The sequence below is a fragment of the Ambystoma mexicanum genome, chromosome 11 (assembly GCF_040938575.1).
Source record: "Ambystoma mexicanum isolate Mex_15411 chromosome 11, UKY_AmexF1_1, whole genome shotgun sequence".
Lineage (NCBI taxonomy): Eukaryota > Metazoa > Chordata > Amphibia > Caudata > Ambystomatidae > Ambystoma > Ambystoma mexicanum.
The window spans coordinates 1,456,100,756-1,456,117,974 of record NC_090934.1 but is presented as its reverse complement, the minus strand read 5'-3'; the positions used below and the strand labels follow the sequence as shown (position 1 = coordinate 1,456,117,974).

At 47.7% G+C, this 17,219-nt stretch overlaps 1 protein-coding gene across 2 annotated transcripts in view; it reads left to right on the top strand.

Moving 5' to 3' along the window:
- Window positions 1-17,219, top strand: part of PIAS1 (protein inhibitor of activated STAT 1) — a 1,034,011-nt gene that overhangs the window by 877,865 nt on the left and 138,927 nt on the right. For both annotated transcript variants that reach the window (XM_069625121.1, XM_069625120.1), the window contains exon 12: window positions 5,955-6,097. In XM_069625121.1, coding sequence (XP_069481222.1) covers window positions 5,955-6,097 — 143 coding nt within the window. The remainder of the gene's footprint in view (window positions 1-5,954; window positions 6,098-17,219) is intronic.

The window sequence follows — 17,219 nt, the reverse complement described above, 5'->3', positions numbered from 1 at the left end:
ATTCTTCCAGGGTCGACTGAGAAAGGGTAGTGTCATCTAGGTAAAGTTGGTCGACCTCCTGTGGGGTTGGTTTTGTGCACATGCAGTCTCCTGCTTGTATACACCCCTTCCAAATCTGAGCATGTCGAGTTCTGCTTTTATTTGTTGAAATTCTTGCTCAAATCCCACAAACTGGTTTCAACTCCCTGGATACTGAGAGATCTTTATTTTCTATAGATGCCTCGCAAGCTCCGAATTCCCTGGTCAATTCTACAAGTGTTCTTTCCTGCGAGTGGACTTCTATTTTCAGGAGCTCAGACATTGACCAGGGAGTTCAGCACAATGCTTAGGGCACTGAGCGTAAAATCGTAGGTTGAGATGTTAGGCGGGTAAGCTACATTTCATTGTGGATGGGTGTGGTATGGGAGACCAGTACCATAGGTTCAGGGGTGGAGACTGTATTGGCTAAGCCTTCCTCCCAATTATGTGAACCATCATGGCCCCTCTCATGCACTAGATGTGAGGTAGATTCCCCCCTCCTGTGGCCCCATAAAGCATCTCCTGCCTGAAAATACATTCTTCAGCTTCACCCTGGCTGAGCGACCTTCTTTTGTGATGAAGTTCCTTCTTGATGGTCCTCTTTATTGAAGATGTTGAGAGGGTGTATTCCAGATTGTTCCTCAACACGCCCGTAAGGGGCAGTTCGTTCTGGAGTTCCAGGCACACAGACTTGATCGCCAAGATCTTATTTGATCGGCCGATGAAATAATTTATCTTTGCAGAGAAAGGTCTGATGATGACCTGTTAGCTTTTCTGCACTCTCTGGCTTCTTTTGTCGTCGCACTAGACATCTCGTCCATCTCGGACTCCTTTAGTTCGTCTCTCCTGATGAGGCTTCTGCTTCTCAGGTTATAGGTGTTTGGCATCCGATTACAAGAGACTTGATATTTGAGTCTTCGGGGACCACTTGCTGTATCTAGGTTACCTGATCTGTGAGCAGTGCTCCAGTCATGGGGGATTTGGGGGGGGGGCTGTTAGGACACAGCCTGTAGCCCTATGCTGCACCTCCCCTTATTATGCTTTGCCAAACTGTTTGATCTCTTTTGCTCATTGGAATCAAGTTAGGCACCATTGACCAGGAATAATTACAGCAATATCCGTATTGATAAGGTTGTGGAGGTCCCCCCCCCCCCCCGAAGCCGCCGGCTTCAAAGGGCAATTGTAGTGAAGCAAAGTAGGAATAAAAGCATTTGTTTGCGGAGTGGGACTTGCCTGTAGGTTGTGGTGTTATCTGTTGCCTCAATCCTGGGATTTCAAGTGTATCCGGTAATCCAGGAATCTGGGAATGCATAGGAATACACGGCAACACACACTCACTACACTCCACTATGCTCCGCTCCAGTAGCAAGTGTATGAGATGCAAGGTCAGCCTCCACAAGCAGCACTGGGACAGGACAGACTTTTGAAAAGTAAAGCACAGCGAGGCAGCTGCATGGTGGCCACACACACACACACTAACACTCACTACTCCGCTCCAGTAGTTCCATCTTACTTCCCTCTTTAACTCCTCTCTTGACAATGGCATTTTTCCATCATCCCTCTCCTTAAGAAACATGGTTTAGATCTCGACTGTCCTGACAACTTTCACCCTGTCTCTATTCTACCACACTATTCGAAAAATCCTACAGAGTATTATACAACTGACTTGCTGAGTTCCTTGATACTTGCAACCTCCGGGACTCTCTTCAATCTGGCTTCCAGCCTCTGCATTCTACTAAGACTGCTCTCCTCCATGTCCGCAACGTCAACTCTTCCGCTCGGCATGAAAATCTTTCATCTTTCATCTTTTCTTCTTCTCTACCGCCTTCGATACTGTTGGACCATTCTGACCTTGTCTCTGCACTACCTCTCATTGACATCAGGGAATAGGCCCTTCGCTTTGTTTGCTTAATACATTTCCCCCTGACACTTTCAGGTGTCCTTACTGTTGAATTTCCCCAAGGGTCTGCCTGTGGTCTACTTTTCTTCACTCTTTATACTTCAGCTCTTAGCGCCTAGATCTCCTGTTATGTTTTCTCCCATTGACTCTTTGCTGAGGACACTCAATCTTCTCCTTTCAATCCTTATCTGATGAGCTGTTATCAAAACCTTCAAATTCTTTCTGCCATAAAATATTGGATGGCGTCTCACTCGCTCATGCTCAACTCCACTAAGACTGAAGTTCTCTACTTCGCAGCCAACCTGGCTTTCTCTTCCTCTCTTCTTATCGCCTTACTACCTTCCTTACACTGCTTCTGTTTGTAACGGTCATCTTCGACCCATCACACAACTTCTCAATCTTTATCTTCAAATCTGCGACTCCAGCCATCCTCAACCTCCTCAATATCAAAAACTGTCATCCCCTTTCTTTCAATACTGCTAAACAGATAATCTCCTCCTTAGTCCTTTCTAGATCTGACTACTGTCCCTTTCCCCTCCATGGCCTTCCTAACTGTGCTATTTCACCTCTGGACAAAGTCCTCAATTTTGCGGTCCGCAAACACTTTGCAATTTTTCTCACTTTACCTCTACCTCCTCTGCCCATCGCCAGATTGGCTGGCATTCTATGAAACAATGAGCTAAGTAGAAGCTTCTTATATTCACAACTATCCATGGACTCGCCCCAGCAACCTATCTGCTCATCTTACTCTCTCCTCTTCACTCGCTAAGATCCTAAACTCACCTTCTTGCCACCACTCGAGTTCCCTGTGCTCCCTCTCTCTTCTGCCCTATCCTCTGATGTGGAATGCACTTGCCCTCCCTCTCAGTACTACTCCAACTCTACCACTATTTAAATCCAACCTCAAAGCTCTCCTTTCTGAGGAACATTGAGGAACCTGTTTCCTAGCACTTGATGCTACTGCATCACCCTGTTTTCCGTTCTTTCTACCCTTGATGGACAACCCAACAGCACTTCATCTTCAATCCTCCATCCTTCATTCAGCACTTCCTCCATCCTTCTGATGTCATTCTATCCTGTTCTCGTGCCTGGTTTATTTCCACCTTCCCCTGCAACATTTGGTCTCCAAGTCACATTCCCTCACCCCATTGTAAAGGATCAATGTCCTCTGCTCGTTTATCAATGGTAAATTTGTAAGTATTTTGCCAAAAATGCATTGCTTTCCCTGTGTGTTTCATAAATAACTGGCTATTTAATCATATGCATTCCATCTTCTGGGAATGAATGTATGTGATTTAAAGTACATGTGTGATATTTGCCAAGAGGTTTCATTGCTTACTGTAGAATTTTAAATGCCTTATAAATATTTGTATATTTTTGTAGTAACCTGTCCAAATGGAATTATTGGCATTTCTCAGTGTGGACTCATTGTAGCCCCAGACCAATCTCACTACTCCTGCCAAGTCTAAGCCTTATCACTCTGCTCCCTACCTTGACTGGGTTTGGCTAAACTGTAGTGTCTGTCCTGTCTACAATAGTAAGTTGATTTTGGAATTTCATCTCAAAAGTGGAGGAACAATTGAAGCCAATAGGGGAAAGATGCAAAAAGGCATTATTCCTAACCGAGACCCAGCGATTGTAGAGTGGAAAATCAATCTCCATTATAGATTCTAGGCAGCCTTCTGCTCATTAAGAGGCTGAGGTTTGCATCAACTCTTATTCTGAATGATCTAGACTGGGCACGAAGGACATGGTATCTGGAACTTCTGGACATGTTGATCTGTCCTCCCTTGAGACTACCAGCAAGAGTGCGCTTGTTCTCCCAGACTGTGATCGGGCTTCTGAAGCCGAGCCTGAGATCTCTTAACCTTTATGCTGGTCTGTTGAGAGGCTGGCTTATATAAGGAGAGATCCTAGAATGTTCTCCTTTCTGCCAGGGGACCATCTATCAAGTCAATGTACACCTCACGTTGTGTACCTTCCAATTGGTGCCATGGGAGGGGTCTTTATCATTTTTACTGGTCTGACTTTTTTGGTTCGGATTTCCGGCTTGCTTCGGTGCCCGCAAGGAGTACTTGGTGGCTATTTTGGTCTTAAAGAGGGCTCCTTGTTTACTATCCCTACTGTTGTTAATTTTTCAGAGCATTAACTAACCAGTTTCCACCATGCTAGTATGCTGTTCGTGCACGGGATTGTGTAATGGCTGATCCATTTGAGCCCTTCCAGTCATGTTCAAATATTGTTCAACAGTTGTAGTCAGTCCTGGGGTTTTAAGTGGCCCTTGAGTTCTGTCATCTACCTATTGTCCTTCTGGGTTCTCCCCATGCACCTCTCCTGCCTCCACATCCAGGGATTTTTCCCAGGCCATGTGAGCCTTTTTGCTAGGCCACGTAAGCAGTTACGGTTCGGTTTGTTTGGGGTTGGCAAAATCCCATAGCTGACACTGGGATGTCACTATTTTGGTTCTCTCTATCCTTCGTCATCACTACTGGCTCTGTTCCCCCATGCCCCTGCTTTTGTCCACCACCTTGACGGGTCCCAACAGTGTTATGCCTTTGTGAAGCTCACCCTTTTCCTCACCTTACTTACTTTGCCTCCACCTCTTCGATGCTTTGCCTCATGCTTGTACCTCCATCCATCCCTGGCTCATCCAGAGTAGTTTTAGGCTTGGCACCATATTCTATTCCCTCCTGCCTTCTCTATTCTTTCAGACAGTATCCTTCACTTCCCTCCAGTGCCTTTCAAAACTTACTGGCATCTCTTCTCGAGTTGTGTTCGACGTCCTCTACACAGAATCTTGATGCCACGCATCTGCTGCTCCTTCCACCACCCTTCTTGTTGGCTCTTCACCACCATCCTCTCGCTAATCTCTGGCACCTTATTGTCCTGAATCCATCCCTCTGTTTTTTCTGTCTCCTTCCCCCCCTACTTCCTACCGGCCCCTTCCGCTTTTCTTCCACCTTCCTTGCTTCTTCTATTCTTTTCAGATAGGAATTTTGGCTAATGTTCGGCCCCAGACATTCCCAGTGGGGTCATGTTGTTCCTAAATGTGTTCACAAGCAGGGTATGATTTTGGGACTCTTGATTGGTGAATCAAATAACCTTGGTTTAGCAGACCTGCGACATCGGAACGCAGCAGAACTCTGACGTATCTGTGAAAGAGCCAATTCACATCTGTGAACTGGAAGGAACACATTACCACCTGAGACTTGATAAACCGCAATTCATTCCCAACTCATGTCCATATGCTTTGCGACAGTCCTGCTTGGGGCCTGGTGGGTTGGTCCAGTGGATCCCTCAAATGGTGCCTCCAGTCCCAGCATCATGTTGTGGGGGATGACACACATCCCCTTGAGCACCCCACCCATCCAGAGCCCTATTGAATGTTGGTGGTCTTAGCTGTACATCTCATCCTCAAGATGGACAAGTGTGGTGCAGGCTTTCTGTTAAGCCACCTAACCTTGCTTTCTCGAAGGAGAAAGTGACTTTGAAGGTGAGACGATCGTTCCCAAGGTGTTGGTCTTTTAATTCTCAGTATATCCATCTTCCAGTCCTCTAATGTCTGCCTCTTCTGTCTAAGTTAATAATAATAATTTATAGGGGAGGATTTCACCAAGTGGAACCAAAAGAACTGTTATTTAGTCTATAGAATATGCTCAAGCTGGTGGGGCTGCTACCAAGTAGACACCTGTCCTCGTGGATTGTCCATTGTCTGGGGGTGCCTTCTACCAGAGGCCTTGCCGCAGGGTACCCCAGTTATGGGCATCTATCATGGTCTACATTTGCAAACATTACCTAGCTTAGTTTATCTCACCAGATGTCTGCTTTGGTTGTGTTGTGCACAAGAGTTTCCTAGTTTTAAATGCCTTGCTGTACTCCCTTTTCCATGATTGGTACTGCTTTATGAAGTTTTTTTAGGATGCTTTTCTGCCTCTCTTCACTGATGTAAAATAATTTAAAAGTGTTGGTAGCAACTACTTTCCTATGTTCTTACTTTTCCACAGTTGAACCTTTTTTTTTTCCCTTCTACTGCCAGCATCTTAAGCTTGCCACATCAAACTTCTCCGATCTCCAGAACGCCGAGTCTACCAGCGGTGGATCCAAGTTATATCAACTCATCGCTCATCCAGGACTACCGGCATCCATTCCATATGACGCCCATGCCTTACGATCTACAAGGTAAGCCTCAATGGGAACAAGGGCTGGTAGTATTTCTACGGAAGCAATCCAATTATTCTAATACACGTTTTTTCAAGCTTGATCTCATTAATATCCGTTTCTTGCACTATTTAAAATGTAAAGTTAGTCCTTCCTAGATCCTGTTCCTTGAGCAGCCAACTGCTTCATAGATGGTGAGAGTGCATGTTAGCTTTGATATTTCACTATTCTGCATTTTCCTTTTTTTGTCATTATTGAATCCATTTAACTTTGCTTGTCCCAGTAGGGTGACCTGCTACCGCCTTGGTAAAACTGTTAACACACTTTTATAAAAAACGGATTCAGCATCCATGTTTTTCATGGAAACGGGCATTGGAGGTAGTGGACTCCTTAAGCGGTTGGGTATGAGCTCTGTAATCCCTATTTTCTGGAAATCTTCATCTATCTGTGCTTATCTGGATAACTGAGGCCCCTCAAGTGGTTATTTCTCGCCGTGAAGTGTTGAGTAGATTTATAGTGGTTCTGCTTTCTAGTTAAGTAAACTTCTCAAAGTTCTTTCGCTTGAAACTCGCATTTTCAATCCCCTCAGAATAGTCTTCAGCCTTCTCACATTTTAAGATACTTGTTAGCTCCATCAGTAGTACAGGTCCAGTCTAATTGCAAATCTGCATGCACTTGCTAAAGGGGCAAAGTGTCAACATGGTAGAACTATTTCATAAACTAATTTGTACTCATGCTGACTGTTGATGGGATGTTGTGCTTCATTGCTGCCGACTTTCCGAGATGTACACTTCCAGTGTCCAGCAGTTTGCGTGATGGCCTAGTTCTGTATCCGGACCCATTGTGCTACGTGTATGTATTTACATGTAAGTTGTATGGGTTTAATAGGTGTATGTCGTGATTATTTCGCAGTGTTCTACCTATGTCGCCCATTGTCTTTGCTCCTACCCTCTTTTTCCCATATTCTTAATGTGGTATCCAGTTAATATGTCAATCTTTTTTTCGAATGCCATTTCGTCGAAAAAAATGTCGAATTTATTGATTTTTTGTTTTGCTAGTAAAAAAAGTGTAAATTAAAAAAAAGCAGGGTTTGGGGACCCCCCCCCATTAAATTTCTTTTTATTTTTTAGGCATTTTGGCTTCGACAAAATGGCATTCGAAATACTCACTATAAACAATGCAACTCACTCGCCTACCAACCTGCTTGTGTACCTGCAGTGTTTACCAGTAGCCCCACAAGAAGCTTCTGCCTTTCTTTCTTGGCATCTATCTCAGGATATTACTGGCAGCATGTTTTAGAGGGCCTTCTCTGTTGCAGCAGCAGCCTACAAGAATAACGTGTGAATGGTCAGCCAGTAGAGACCACTCTGCCCCATTTTCAAGAGCATCCACAACTCTGCAAGTGCCCTGGGTTCAACCAAGAGAAGGGTTTTACACTATACCCTCCGCCCTATTGGCACTGTAACTGCCTTAAAGTACACTCTCCTGCAATGTGCCACAAATAATAGTGCTCAACAGGGAAGGGGTCTCCACATGCCCTCCATCCCACATTTCAAGCGTTTGCTCCGGCAACCTGATCTTCCAGTGTGCGGGTCAACAAAATGAGGGGTTACACCTTGCTATCCTCCTCCTACTGGCATATCAAGCAGTCTATTGGCCTTCTTCACTACGCTTAATCCCTGTGGCTGGCAAAGCAGTGCTCTGAACCATATCTGTGCTAATACATTAAGCAGGATGCCAGTCCATTTCTCTTTCAGCCCTTCGCTCTGCATCGTATATGCTCCACTTGCTTGCATTGTGCTACGTAGCTTGACTACATTCCAGGTCCTACCTCCAAGCAGTCCATGTTTACGAGTCTCCACCCTGCACTCTTCTTAAATTGCATAGACCTCTTTAACAGGACATTCAAGATCCACCTTTCCTCCACTGCCAATGAGTGTCCTACTGCACCTCCAGGTGCTTTCCTCAGCCATGAACTCTTGCACCTTCCCCGTGTGATTTTGTGGAAATGCCACTGTAGTCCCCACGCTCTCCTTCGGCTTCTATTGTAGAGGGGTGAGTTACTACACTGTGCATCTACCTTATTGTCCAGCTCTCATAGTGCCACTTGGCAGCTCTCATACGTTCCTTGCCACATCTGCCTGGTCTTTTTTCGACCGTCTGGCAGTGGCTCCACATGCACCTGTGACTCATCTTTGAAAGCATAGGAGGACCAGGGTTCGACACTGAGGGCTGCTGGCCGCTATTTAACTCCCGGTATTCCCTTTGTGTATTAGACTTGGTTTCCCATAGTATTAAACGTGTATACCGTTTAAAATGGGCAAAGTGTTTGTGTTTCTCCTTCTGCACTGCTTTGGAATGCTTAGTCAGTGTCAGCCATGTGTCTTTAGGAAAGCGGTAAAACTAAATGCCATTTATTGTGCAGCATTGGGTCAAGGCTCTTGGAGCAATAAAAACAGTAAGAACAAGTATCAATGTAGGTTTTCTGGAATTCTCCCCAATAGAACCTCGATTAATGTACAGCGAGTTACACATCTGTAAGATGTGACTATGGCTGGGAAGTTGCTTAAATTAACGTTCACTGTGGCATGAGAGGTTAGTTATTGAGCTGTCATTTTCCCTTTTCTGAGATCAGTGACAACGAAGTGCAGTCACAGGCAGGGGAGCAGGTGGACACCAGGACTGAGAGATAGCCGGAGCATGCTCTGTTACTTCCTGCCATGTCACTCTAGATCTACTGAAGGCACGCCCCTAAACACTCACACCAGAAAAATACAACCCGCTAGGGAGAAAGGCCCAAGAAACTCTTGCAAGGATACGTTTTATTTCTATAAAAATAGGTGTGCCAGCAAAAATCTCTGCTGCCCAGGAACGTTCTGAGGAAAAAGGGTACAAGCAGGAGCTTAAAAGGATGCACAGCGTCATGGGTGACATCATTACGTATAGTAAAAACCCATGTGGTTGGTTGGTGCGACCCTTTGCATGGTTGATCTACTCCATAGGGGATGTTCTACAAGGTTAATTTAATTGAATAACCTGTAGTTTTAATAGTTAGCATTTAATAACTTTTTACTATTTGCCTATTTTTCTACAACTATTTTTTCATACATTTTTTATGTACTTGATTCTTAACAATACATTTTTCATTTGAATTGAATAAAATAAGCAGTGTATTGAGTTCTTCCTCAACTTTACATGTAGATTATATGTCCCCTTCTATATAAGAATCAATACAATTGGTCTTTATTTACTGTTATTGTGAAAAGCATGTCGGCCACTGAAAGCTGATGTAACCAAAGAAGACGACCCGAGACGCCTGCGGACCCTTTGCAACACCGGGAAGCGACCACTGCTGTCCTGACCTCGTTTTTTATGGAATAGAGGAACTCTGAAGAGGACGACTCCTTCCCTCTGTATTTATTTATTGTGCGTTTGTTAGGCACTTACACAACAAGTAAATTGGGTTTCAAAACCGCCCACAGGGCAACAGAGAGGGAACATGGGATAGAAGACAATAAAATGGAAGATAAAGACGTACCTACTAGGCCTTGTGAGCATTCAGAGCATGCAAGTGCAGAGAGAGGATAAGGGGGTAAGTGCTGGAATGCCTGTGCTCATTAGTGAGCAGCAGGTGTAAGTGCCCAGAGCAGGAAGTGCTAGAGAACTTTCCTCTGTAAAATAAATAAATTGATGGGTAAGTCCTGGCCTACAGTGGCAAAGGCCAGTAAGTGCCAAGGCAAGTGCTGTGTGTAGGCTGTAGGTGATTGTGTGTGGGAGGCCAGGACCACGGAGGACACCTAAGGGCCCTGATCACCAATCACAGGGACCGTGCGATTAGCAGAGGAGGGTAGAATGGAGGCGGTGAAAAGGAAAGTCTTGAGGAGCTTCCGGATTTTGAGGAGGTCCGGCTCCAGAGGAAGGGGGAGGCTGTTCCATAAGCGGGAGCCAGCTGAGGAAAGAACGGCCTCCAGCCCTCTGTATAGCGAACGCTTGACAGAGTTGGTACCAGAGGAACGTAGAGTTCTAGAGGGAGAGTATTTAGTAAAGGTGAGTTGCAGATAGCGTGGTCCCTGGCCCCAGACAGCCTTATGGATGATGCAGAACTTGATCCTTGCAGCAAACAGGAGCCAGTGAAGAGATTTTAGGGCAGGAGAGATGCTGGGCTTGAGGCCAAGGAGAAGTCTTGCTGCCCTTTTCTGGATTAGCAGGAGGTGGGCGTAGAGAGGAAGAGGGTATGACTCCATCTGGCTTCTTATGAGGGAGAAGGCGGAGAGCCCATGGAAGAAGGCCACAGCGAGGGAAGGAAAGGGGGAGAAGGGATCGCAATTGGAAGGATCTCAGACCGCCAACAAATTCAGTGTGTGAAATAAGTTGGGGGCTGGCCAGCTTCTCCGGTAGTTTCCCAAGGAAGGGGGTGATAGAAATAGGGCGGTAGTTGGCTGGACAGGTTGACAGGACAGTGTCTGCTGAAGTTGTCCTGCCCACCCCCCCTAGCATTATCTGAAATGTCATCAGGCCTAGAACGATAGTCGCTTGTTTTGTTCTTCTCCTTCTCCCTGTATCCCTACCACCTGCCCCCCCCCCCCACCTCTTGTTAAATTCCAGCACTACCTCAATTGTCGTCAGGCATAGTAAGGTAACCACTTGTATGTTTCATTCACTTTCCCACCCCTCTTCCACTCCTTATCACTGTCAATAGCTCTTATCCTATCACTAATGTCTCTCCTGACCTGTTTTATATCTTGTTTCTGCACCCTCTCCCCTTTGTTTTCTCCTCCCTCTTCCCCTCCAGCACTATCTGAAATGTCTTAAGGCCTAGTATGATAGTCACTTGTTTTGTTCTTCTCCTTCTCCCTTTACTCCAACCCCCCTAACCCCCTCCTTTTGTTAAGTTCTGGCACTACCTCAATTGTCAGGCATAGTAATGTAGCCGCTTGGCTGTCTCATTCTCCCTCCCACCCTCCTCCTCATTGTCTATAGCACTTGCACTATCTGAAATGTCGCCATTATGATAGTTAATTTTCACATTCTGAAGGTATCAAGGACTTGTAAGAATGTCACTATACTCCCATGTTCCCTCCCTGCCTTGAAGCGCTTTGAAACACATTGTGTATAGGCGCTATATAAATCATTCAGGAGGGGGCGCACAAGGGAGTGCTTAACCCTTTAAGTGCCATGGGTATTTCTCCCCAGTGCCAGGGCCTTTTTTGGTGATTTCGGTATGTGGCCATTCAATGGCTTGTAACTTTTTTGTTACATGAGGTATCTCGGCCAAATTTGGCTCCTTTTTTTCCCACATGTAGGCGGTCAGAACGCCACCCAGGAATCCTAGGTTGCTGTAGGGAGGTGAGAGAAAATAAGCAAAAAGGGCGAACATTTTGGGTTTTTTCAAAAAATGCCAATAAAATGATGTACAAAGAAGCCTGTGTTTTTTTCCTTGTAAGAGCTAGGAACGAATGGTTTGCTGTGCTGAATTCCACAATTTCCTGGCTTTCATGAACAGGTTGAGTGGAAACGAAAAAAAAAAATATTTTGATGTGGTTATCAACCGTTTTGTGAGAGGTAGGCGATTTTTGCCAATTACATGCATGGACGGAATGGAAGAAAAGGGTAGGAAAGCCGAATTGGAGGACAGAAAGGCAAGTATTTCTGAAAAGTAGACAAAATTCCAAGTTTCGGAAGGGGTGGTTTGCTTAGGTCAGGCAACAACTAGGCAGGGGAAACTGCCATATATTGGGGGAAAAGCGGGAAAATGACCAAAAAAAAGGTGTTGGACATGGTTGGCTTGGTACTGCAATGGCTTCTATGAATTTTGAGAAAAGCAATGCTCCGCTACTTTCCCCCGACTCTTTCAGTTAGGAGAGCCCACATTTTTTGTAGTGTTTTACAAAACAAGCAATCACACAAGCCAAACACTGAGCCATGGTACACAGGAGTTTTACGCTCACGGCCTGAACAGACGCACTTAGCATGTGTAAATCGGGAAAACCAATGTGGTGAGGAACGGCAAGCATACATTTTTTGAAAGAGCACAGGCAGACCTTTTCAAGGGTAGGTGACTTGTGCAGGTTACAAAAGTGTATGGTGCCTAAAGCAGCGACTAAATGTAGGTCACATTTGGGAAATGAAAGGGTTGTGTGACAAAGGCCACCAGCAAATGGGTCAAAACGTTATGTGAACCACACATGGCCTACTGTTCCGCGTTCCCACAGGTGTCCCGATGAAAACGGTACCTCACATGTGTGGGTGCACCTACCTGGCCGCCAAGGAGAAAGCCTAAAACGCAAGTAACCCCAAGTCTGTTTTCAGACCGTAATTTGAGACGCTCTGCCGACCGGCACAACATACAGATATGGGCCTCGGGTGTCCAAGCCACCAGGGAAAAAAGAGAACCCCAAGCATTTCCGAAAAGAGGACACCGTGGGAATCCGCAGAGGTATGATATGCCCAAATCGCCCCGAATTTATTACCCAGACACCCCCGCAAAGTCCGAAATGTGGGGAAAAAACGCATTTTCCGCACATTTCGCTCGGCTCACCCATTGAAACACGCCCCCAACAACACATGGCCTACCGTCCCGCGTTCCCACAGGTGTCCCGATGAAAACAGTACCTCATGTGTGGGTGCACATACCTGGCCGCCAAGGGGAAAGCCTAAAACACAAGTAACCCCAAGTCTGTTTTCAGACCAGAATTTGAGACGCTCTGCCGACCGGCACAACATACAGCTATGGGCCTCGGGTGTCCAAGCCACCAAGGAAAACAGGGAACCCCACGCATTTCTGAAAAGAGGACACCCGTGGGAATCCGCAGAGGTATGATTTGCGCACATCGCCCCAGTTTTTATTAGCCACAATCCCCGACAAAGTGTGATATTTGGTGGGGAAAAAACACAATGTTCACTTTGTCTGGGGTTCTGGGTAATAAATTCTAGGCCGCTTCGCGCAAGTCAGACCTCTGCGCATTCCCACGGGTGTCCTCTCTTGGGAAATGCATGGGGGTCCCTGTTTTCCTTGCTGCCTTCGACATCCTAAGCCCAAATCTGTAGGTTGCCCACATGAACAAATTGTGCTGTGGCGAAAGGCTCTGGGTTACCATCAGGTAACCCTTTTCCTTTTGCGCCCCCGGTAGGTGCACCCACACATGTGATGTACCTTTTTCGTTGGGACACCTGTAGGAACGCGAGAAGATATGAAGGTATGATATCTGTTGTTGGCGACGTGTTTCGGTGAGTGGACACAGGGAAATTCTCTGAAATTGGCTGGAAATGCAGACAATTCAGACATTTCGCTCTGCCCACCCACCGAAACACACTGGCAACAACATGTGGCCATTTGGCGTGGGGGGGGTGAGGGCCACCCCCGTTGCACTACATCATTCCCTGCCAATTTAGAGTGCCCCTCAGCCCCCCTAAATGCAGCCTACAATTTTGTATTTTTTTTTTGTTTACCCAACTTCGCTTGGCGCAGATGGCCACATTAGTGTGCCAATAAGCCCCCAGGATGCCCTAACCCTACTGCCCCATCTATTGGGGGTCCTGCCCCCCCTTTTGTGGTGGCCCTCCTCCCCACCCCAAATGGCTGGGGGGGACACCTCATGCAACCCTCCCTGAGCCTCCTTGGAAGGGCTGCATGATGTGCCCCCCCCCCTCCGTTCGGTGTGGGTGAGGAGAGGGCCACCACAAAAGGTGGGGCAGGACCCCCAATAGATGGGGCAGTAGTGTTTGGGCACCCTGGGGGCAGATTGGCACACTGTGGCCATCTGTGCCAAGCAAACTTGGGTAAACAAAAAAAATACAAAATTGTAGGCTGCATTTTAGGGGGGCTGCCACCCCAAATGGAGGGCCCCACCTCATGCATCCCTCCCTGGGGTCAGATGCCCCTTCCTAGGAGCAGATATCTGCCCCCAGGGAGGGTTACAAGGTGTGCCCCCCTTTCTACTTTGGTTGGGGGGTGGGCACCCCCTTTTATTCAGTAAAAAATCCATGGTGGCTAGTGGCCCTCCACCCCCTTTTCCCATCATTTCATTTTTATTTTTTTTTTACATTCCCTTGGGGCAGATGGTTAGCCATCTGCCCCAGGGTTCACATGCATGTGCCCCCATGCTTTGGGGGCCGGGAGGGGGAGAGGGCTGCTTGCTTGAATCAGCCCCCTTCCCCCCCCAACTCACAAACGGATCCATGGTGGTCTAGTGGGTTGCTGGTCACATATCGAGCGCTCTGCGCCGATCCGTGACCAGCAATGCCTCATATGTGGTGAACCTCCCCTTTCCAAGGACACCACTTTTTGCCATATCCCTGGTGGTCTATTGGGCCCCAGGGCCCAAAACCCCCTTCCCCCTTCCCTCAATTTTTTTTTCCTTTTCACCCCTGGGGGCAGTGATCATCTGCCCCCAGGGGTCTCTGGCGCTGTGGCCCCATGCTTTGGGGCCACGGGGGGAAGGGGGCCGCTTACCTAGTAAGCAGCCCCCCTCCCCCCGCGTCACAAACGGATCTGTATTGATCCGGTGACATTGCTGCCCGCGGATCGCGCGCCCTGCGCCTGATCCACAGGCAGCAATGCCACACAAAGGGTATCGTTGTAAAGGGGAGAATCTCCCCTTCCCAACGATACCCGCCTCGATCTCCGTCTTGAAATACAGCCGGAGATCGAGGCGGAGCAAGAAGGGCTCTTACCTTCTCTCTTCCCCGTAGCAGCCGAAAATGGCTGCTGCAGGGAATTTACTTTCAATTTCACGCTGACGTGCTTTACGCACGCTGAAGTGAAACTGAAGGTAATCCAGCCCCCTGGCAGTGAGGGGGGACCTCCCCCTCACATAGCCCGGGGGTTGGATTACAGCCTTGCTCGATCCCTGCGCTGCAGGGATCGAGCAAAGCAGAGTGCCAAAACCGACGAGCCGGCTCGTCGGTGGCAACCTGGAGCGCTTTCCACTGACGAGCCGGCTCATCGGTGACACTTAAGGGGTTAAGGGAGGAGGGGAAGGAACCAGTAGAAAGAGTGGTTGCAGAAATCGGCGAGTACAGGGGCAAGAGAGCCAATGTTGTCCTTGATGATTCTGGAGGACCAAGGGGAAACCTGTCTGGATGAGACCTTCATAGAGCGGACAACTCTGGTGACCTTTTTCCGGTGTGACATGGGAGAAGGTGGAGAGAGATAGGAAGGAGGGTGGGAGGCCATAGGACTCAAGGGAGTGTTGGAGGGGAGGGTAGCAAGGGTGCTCAGGATGTTCGTCATTTTAGTGGTGAAGTGGGTGGCCAGTGCGCTGAAGAGGGCTTGGGATGAAAGAGGGGAGGAGGAGACTGCTAAAGGGTTATCTAGTTACCTGCAGATTTTAAAGAGTTCAGCCGTGTTGTTGGATGCACCTGATACCTGTGCCTTTATGTGGGCCCTTTTCTTGGCACAGATGGAGAGTCTGTATTGCCTTTGGAGTAGGTGGCTGGCCAATTTGTCAGAGAGCCTGAGGTTTGTCACTTCCGTTCTGCAGCTCTTCACTTGCACTTCAGGGCTGCAAGTTCGGAGTCGTACCAGGCATTACGCTTGGAGGCAGGTTTTAGGCGATACTCATGACTGGGGTAAGAATGTCCAGGGTGTTAGTAATGGCCAGATGGAGGTTGCTGAGAGCAGAGTTGGACGTAGCATTTGGGGTGGGAGCGAGAGGGGGAATGAAGTTGGATGTGAAGGCAGCAGCTGACACTAGTCTGATTGGATGGATATTCGTGAACAAGGTTGGCAAGGCTGAAGTAGGTGAGGTCAAAGGGCTGCAGGGACCCAGAGGAGAGAGTGCTCTGACCAGGAGAGGTGTCATCAGTGGGGGGGATAGTGCGAGATCATAGTGGATGATGGCGTCTAGAGTGTGTCCTGCCATGTGGGTAAAACGGAAGGGAGAATGGAGAGGGAGAGCGGGGTACAGAGGTCAAGGGAGAGAGTGGAGGCTGGGATGGAGGAGTCCAAGTGGATGTTTAAGTCGCCCAAGAGAAGTTTAGAGGAGCCGAAATCGTCCCATTCAGAGAGGAACTGGGTGGTAACGCCCGAAGATCGTGGCAGTGGTCAGAGAGGAGGAGGAGGAGGAAAAGATGACCAACTTGCAAACCAGGCTCTCAAAGGAGGAGTAAAGCTGGGTGGGAATGAAGGAGGAAGGAACACACTCGGGGAAGATTAAGACAAACCCGCTGCCAGCACGGCTAGGTCGTGGCTTGTAAATGATCTTGTGGCCATTGGGCTGAAGGGAGTCAAAAGCAATAACTAAGCTGGCATTCAACCATGTCTCGGTAAGTGCAAGAATGTCAAGGTCAATGTCTTAAAGAAGGAGGCAGATGAGTGTTTTGATGGCTGAGCGGGCGTTCAGTGTGGCCACATGAAGGAGGTCTCAGCCTTTTGAAGGTTTTCCGAGGAGAAGTTACAGGGGCATGGTACACCAGCCGGAGGGTTGGGACGACAGAGGTTGGGGGAGAGGCAGGTGAGGGAAAGAAGTTAATGAGGGACGGCAGGCACCGGTCGAAGAGAGGAGGAGGTTAGGTTGAGGATTCTGAACCAAGATAATACCAGTGTGGTAGACATTAATGATGCAGCGGGATGATAAGCCTGCAACTGAGACTTCCCACTTGGTGCCACCATTAATGGTGGAGGATGTGAAAGGGGAGAGAGTAGAGATGTGAAGTCCATAAATCTGGGGAGAGTACAGAGAAGAGGATATCGGTGAAGAGCTGTCGAAGTTTCACTGACATGGGTATCTGTGATAGGTAGGCCAGGGTTGTTGGTCAGGATGTCCTTTTGTGCTTTTTTCTTCCAGACTTCGTAAGACGGGGTAGGGGTGTTAGTGTAGCAGTTAGAGAAAGTAGGAGAGATGGTGAGTGCCACCAGCGTGGCAGAGTATAGATGAGAATAGAGGCGTGGTTGCACTGCACAGTCCTAGCACAAGCTACCCACGTAGGCCTAGTATTTACAGGGGCACACAACATACGAAGCAGCAGTGGGGTGCAAGATGTTACAAACCCACCCAGATTTGAAAATCTAAAACCGGGCACAGAATGCAATGCAGCAGTGGGGTGCAAGAAGTTAAAAGCACACACACCCAAGTTCGAAAATCAAGAACGGGGCCTAGAATGGGAACAACCAGTCCCAAGACGAACTTTGATTTGAGTAATC